At 52.1% G+C, this 6,459-nt stretch overlaps 1 protein-coding gene across 1 annotated transcript in view; it reads right to left on the bottom strand.

Moving 5' to 3' along the window:
• Positions 1-6,459, bottom strand: part of ZNF516 (zinc finger protein 516) — a 54,394-nt gene that overhangs the window by 8,526 nt on the left and 39,409 nt on the right. The window contains exons 3-4 of the mRNA XM_006874547.1: positions 4,360-4,464; positions 3,562-3,709 (exon numbers count right to left, since the gene is read on the bottom strand). Of these exons, the coding sequence (XP_006874609.1) occupies positions 3,562-3,709; positions 4,360-4,464 (253 nt within the window). The remainder of the gene's footprint in view (positions 1-3,561; positions 3,710-4,359; positions 4,465-6,459) is intronic.

Raw genomic sequence — 6,459 nt, forward strand, 5'->3', positions numbered from 1 at the left:
GGAATTGTTTTCATTTTCTTCAGCTTCAGTTTGAATTTGCATATGAGCAATTGATGGTCTATTCCACAATCTGCCCCTGGTCTTGTTTTGACTGATGATATAGAGCTTTTCCATCATCTCTTTCCACAGATGTAGTCAATCTGATTTCTGTGTATTCCATCTGTTGAGATCCATGTGTATAACTTAGACATTGGCTACCTAAAATGAGGGGAAATAAAGGTACAAAGTGACTGGCTTACAAGGTTTCAAGAGAGAGTTGAGTTTAAGAGTATGGGGGTGAAGAAAGAGTCCCCACTGAATAGTTTTCATATTGTCTAGATCGGTCTGGTAAAAGGAGCTAGAGATAAGATTCTAGTGATTCAATAGTGAGTAATTGTTATCATGACTAATTGCAACTGTCACAATTGTAAAGGTAGAATTTTTGTAACAAAAAACAGGGAGCAATTAATCTTACAGTCCAGAAACAGAGGACCCTAGGACCATAAAGGGAGAAGAGCACAAGTGGAATGCAAGACCCTATCCAGAGAAGCAGTGACACCAGAGATGGAAGCAGAGATGGGGATATGGAGAAAGGGAGCAGCTGAGGACTCTAGATTCATGGAAAGAGAAAGGCTGTGTGCTGGTGGCCAGGAGGCAGGCTCGCAGAATGTGCAGTTTGGTTGTTTATTATACATTCCTAAGTGTTTTTGTGTACACCCACCACCAAACAAAACAAAACAGAATAGAAGCAAATACTATTGAATGATGATGCACAAAGGAGATTGTAATCATTGCAATGAAACGATGGTGTAAAACCGATGTTCTCCCATGTAAACCATCACTCAGTTCAAAATAAAAACTTAATTAAAAAAAAAAAACAGCCCCAGAAATTCTTTGGCTGGAGTTTTACAGAAACAGACTATCACGTCATTGTCCCACAGAGCGGCTGGTGGGTCCAAGTGCCTAAATCCACATACGTCACAGCGTCCCAGGTGTCATATGCGTCACAGCGTCCCAGGCGTCATGTGCGTCCCAGCTTCCCAGGCGTCAAAAGGCAGGCGAGACCCTCCAGCACTGAAAGCCTCTTGTCAAGAGCACAGCACCACAGAGCTACGCCCCAGCAGAATTGTAGGTTACAGGACCAGGACAAATCCGCAAACCTACCCTTTCCCTACCATATTGAGAGCACGTTGATGCCGTGGTACACTCACATCACAGCATGACTAAAACCCCAGTCCGGGCAGTTTCTCCCTGTGGCAGAAACACTTTAAAAAAGCTTAATTTAAAAGGACTGTGGAGCTGTGGTAGTGTAGTGGTCATGAGTCGGGCTGCCAACCTCAAAGTCAGCAGTTCAAAACTACGAGCAGTTCCGCGGGAGAAAGATGAGGCGTTCTGCTCACATAAAGATTTACAGCCTCGGAAACGCCGACCCCATGGTACTTACCAAGAACCAACAAAAAGGACTAACACTTCTGGTGTGGTGCTGTAGGATTAGCACTAGACTATGAAACACAAGGTGGGTGGTTCAAACCCACCAGCGGCTCCTTGGAAACCCTATAGCGAGTCACTGTGAGTCAGAACCGACTCAACGTACTTTACAACAACAGATAGCACACGGATGCTCATGGGTCCTGAGGAGTCAATGCTAAAGGGCCTGGTCCTCACCCCGACACCCCTGTCTACTGTAGTCCAGTGGGTCTCAGCATTGGTCTGCTAACCACAAGGTCAGCAGTTCAAACCCACCAGCCACTCTTGGAAACCCTATATGAGGTTGCTCTGAGTCTGAACCAACTCGACAACACTTACAGCAACAACGACCCTACCCAGGCCACAAATTAGCAACTGGAGCTCTCTCCCCTCATTTCTTCAGCAAGGTGAACAGTTGAGTCTGAGACTCAGGATGCTCTGAGGTCAAGCCCACGGCCACCATCGACCCCGCCCCAGGTCCTATGGTGAGGATGAACTGCCATCACTGGACTGTCACCCACGATCAGAGTCCAGGACCGCTGTGCCTGTCAGAGCAGGCTGTGTTTCGTGGGTTCTCAATGGCTGCGTTTTCAAAACTAGATTACCAGGTCTTTCTTCTGAGGAGCTTCTAGGTGGACTTGAACTGCCAACCTTGAAGCGAGCAGCCAAGTGTGTTGTCCATTTGCATCTCACGTTGTGAAGACAGGCTAACTTGGCTCAGAAGTAGCCCTAGTGGCACAAAGAGGTAAGCATCGGGCTGCTGACCTGAAGGTCAGTGGTTTGAACCCACCAGCTGCCCCTCAGGAGAAAGATTTACGGTCTCGGAAATGCGGCTAAGAGGCAGTTCTACTCCGTCCTAGAAGATTGCTGGGTGGGGATTTGAGTCTGTGCCTCAGGAAACATGCTCTGTCATGCTGACAAGGGGACGCATCTGCGGTGACAGAGCTTGTGAGACCACAGGTTAGGAAGAGAAGGTGCTGAGCAGAGTACACTCGGGCGAGGGCAGTGGGAGAGGAAGGCCGGGAGCCTGGACCAAGAGATGGGCAAGGCCTCACACCTCACGGTTTCACTGCAGAGAATGCCACCCCGACAGGCTCTGCCACACTGTGTGTACACGCTGCAAAATGTGCCACAGACACTCCTCCTCACATGTGCACACTGCCCAACGTCTGTCCCAGACACTCCGCCACGGGAACATACACGATACCTGCCGACACCCAACCTTCGCACAAGGCTGCATGGCTGCCCACAGCCAGGAGCAGAAGTTGCTCCTGGCATCACCCACGATCAGCGTTCCTAAAGAAGAGGCTCAACACGCTTCACTTTCTGGTCAGATGGAGACATACTCCCTGTGCAGGGAGAGCCTATGTAGAACATCCCAGGGTAAGTACGCATCTCTGCCCAGTGTGTTGTAAGGACACCCCCGGGGCTAAAATGACCCTCCACACAGACGCGTCATACCCGGACAAGCCTGGCGGAGGGGTTCCACCACAGCAGAGTAAACGCGTTTACACACTGACCCCGCCACGCAGGCTCCCTGCCCCCCACCCAGAAGTCCATGCACAGGGAGACCTACTTGTTTGGGGGTGTCTGCGGAGGTGTGAACATCAATGGCTCGGAGTCCATTTGACTCACACAGCACTGTGGGGGCAAAGGGTGGGAGATGAGACCCGTACCCATCACGGGCCACACTCAGGAGATCATCTCCATTCTGACTGATCACTGGAAGGACCAACTGAAGGGTGTCTGTCTGTAAGGTACACACACAGGGGTCCTGTCTCGGCACATCACAGTGGGCCACCCTCTCCGAGGACCAGACCCCGGCCCCTACCCTCAGGCATTCCTGGCACCCTGCCTGATGTGGCCATTGTTGTTGTTGTTGTTAAGTGCCATCGAGTCGGGTCCGACCCATAGCGACCCTGTACAGGGTTTCCGAGGGTGTAAATCTTTACGGGAGTAGAAAGCCTCATCTTTCTCCCGCGGAGCGGCTGGTAGTTTCGAACCGCTGACCTTAAGGTTCGCAGCCCGATTCGTAACCACTACGCTACCAGAGCTCCTTTAGCAAGCTTTATAAAAGGGGGGGGGAGGGGCGACGGATCTGCAGGAAGCCCTAACCATGTGCCCAACCAGCGCCCATGCAAAAAGGAGGTGCAGCGGCGTGTTCTGCAGAAGTAGATGCTGGTGGCCATGTGGTACGGTAGCATGTTCACATCTGGGGAGGCAAACAGGCTCATCTCACACTCAACCACCAGGCAGCTAGATGCTAAAAAACAAAAGCCAGTTTCATCAAACCGTCGTGTGTAGCATCTGCAATACCAGGAGAGGTGACATCATCCCACCACAAACGCAGCCCTCGAGCTCTTCCAAGTCACAGTGGCCCACGGGTCGCAGACCAGAGCTACCCTATAGGGTCTTTCTGGCTGTCGTCTTTAAAGACCAGCAGTGCATTGCTAAGAACAGCCTCACCCCTCCTCGGAAAGCCTACCCAGGTCGCTGTGAGTCGGGACCAACTCCACAGCACATACCAATAGCACAGCCTCAAAGGGACCAGGCTGCCAGCCCAGTTTCCCTTGGTGCCACTGGGTAGATTCGAACCACCCACTTTGCACTTGGTGGTCGAGTCTCAACCACGTCCACGTGCACCTTTACCTCAGCCCAGTGCCAACACACCCACTGCTGTTGTGGAGCTTCCAACTCACAACTCTATACCAACCGTACAGACAGTAGGACTGAGGCTTGGCACTCCTGAGGCAGTAAACCTTTAGGGGAGCTGGCGGCCTCATCTTTCTCCCACGGAGCAGCTGGTGGGTTTGAACCACCAACCCTGCAGATGCAGTGCCCCCCACAGAGGAGGACATCTAAACCCACCTGGAGTGGGGGTGGGGGCAAGAAGGCACCTATGCTGGGCCGTACCTGTGTGCGCCCGCGTGTGGGCCCTGAGGTGGCTGGGCTGCGTGAAGCTCTTCCCACACTCGGTGCACACGAGCTCTCCCTGGCGGGCCTGCATACGAAGCATCCCTGTGGCGACAGTATGGGGGGGAAGGGGGAAAGCGTTACACCAGTGTCACCTATCTGTCTGACACGTCCTGACACGCGTGGACCATCCCCAGGACCCTAAGTTAACACCACTGGCAGCCCCCGTCGTCCATCCAGCTGCACATGTCGGATGTGGCATCACCAGACCATCACCAGCCCTACCAGACGTCATGGTGGAGACCAGGGTGCCAGGCACCACGGAGCCTGTGGGACCGGAGCTGCTACTCCGGGCGGGGGTCCAGGGCAGAAGTTAGATAGGTCCTCAGCCAGAAAAGCAGAGCCGCCTCCCTCCCAGGGCCAGGTCTCCCGGGGCCTGACCCGTCCTCACACCCCTCGGCCATGAGGACTCCTTAGAAGCAGGACAGAGCAAGCAGCCACGGGCCTGCGTGTGTGCGGTCAGCCGGACTGCCCAGCGGGGCCCCCGGGCTGCAGTCCACACACAAACAGCCTGCCCGGTCTTTGTACTGAAGAGCCACGAGTGGAATTGACCAACCAGGGTCCCCGACTTCTTTGTTTACGCTGAAGAATAGTTAACTGCAGAGGTGACCCCCTGGGATTGCTTTACAACTATACAGATAAAAACAAACTTAGTAACTGAAAAAGAAAGAGACCCCTATAGGTACCAAGCAGAGTCTGGGGACCCTCATGGGCGACTCCGCGAGTCAGAATCGACCCCACAGCAATGCATTTGGTTCTCTGGTTTCCAAGTTAGTAATAAAACTTTTGAGAAAAACAGGTTTTTTTTAAAAACATATCTTCCATGTTATTCAGTAATTCTGTGTCTGAGGCCTGAACATTGGTTTAAAAGATGAACAAAAGGGTCCACCCCTGGGAATGTTATCAAGCTAGCTGGAAATACAACACTCAGTGTTATTTTTCTTGTCCTAATTTGAAGTGTTCCAACAAACAGAAAGACAAAAGTCATGTTTGCATGATAGATAGGATTTATGGGTATCATCAAGGAAATCCTTGAACTGTTATGTTCAAAGAGCCTGGACTTCTAGGACCCACGGACACTGGAGGGGTCCCTAAGATTAGGGCCCTGGAAGGTTTAAACCCTAAGTAGAAAATAGCACCTGAAATCTCCTTAAAACAAAACTGTAGGTTTGCTCTAAAAACTCAGAACAGCTACCTTGAGACCTGTGAACTGAAGAGTGATCCCCTGAGATCGAGCTGACAAGCTGGGGGGCTAGGCGTCCATGTCAGCGGAAGAGCGGAGACTGGAGTAGAAATAACAACAATGCTGGCGCAGTGTGAGGGACGTAGCCAGTGTCGTGGAGAAGCACACCTAGAAACTCACAGGGGCGCCTGCTCTGCTCTGCTCTGCAGACTTCTGACGAAGACAGTCTACTTGTAAACATCTACATGGCAGTGTCCCTAAGGGTCCCTGAGAGTCCTGGATGCCCCAGGTCAATACCATCTCGCTGCCTCTTTCTAAGACGTTTCAACAAGGTAGCATAGTGTGGGCTGCAGATGGATGCGGTGTGGACGGCCCGTGAGACACCCGAAGGGCAGCCGGAAAAGAAAGCAGGAAGTGAAAGAACTCCCTCGATCCACGTTTAGCATGAGACGCTTGCCAAATAGACACACGGAGGCCTTCGGGGCTAACGTTCCTTCACTCGTGGCTAGGCAGGCCTCCGCTGTAACTGTGACTTGCTCCACGGTCTTTCTGTCATAAACACTGCCCGGTGGAGTTCCGAGGAAAACCACCTCAGAATCATGCCCGGAGACTGTACCTTCCCGTAGATGCTGTGTCTACACAAGACACCCAGGAACGACAATGGCCAACAAGATGTCGTTATGACATTCCAACACCACACCCTCAGTGCTTCCAACAGTCTGCTGGATACTAGTCTTCCACTGGTATGCCACCTCGTCACCTCGTCACTGCTCACAAATACACGCAGCCTTTCACACATGGCCACACACTCACACGCCCCCTCACACCCTCTCATTCCACACACACTCACGCTCATG

The sequence above is a fragment of the Chrysochloris asiatica genome, unplaced genomic scaffold (assembly GCF_000296735.1).
Source record: "Chrysochloris asiatica unplaced genomic scaffold, ChrAsi1.0 scaffold00283, whole genome shotgun sequence".
Taxonomy (NCBI): domain Eukaryota; kingdom Metazoa; phylum Chordata; class Mammalia; order Afrosoricida; family Chrysochloridae; genus Chrysochloris; species Chrysochloris asiatica.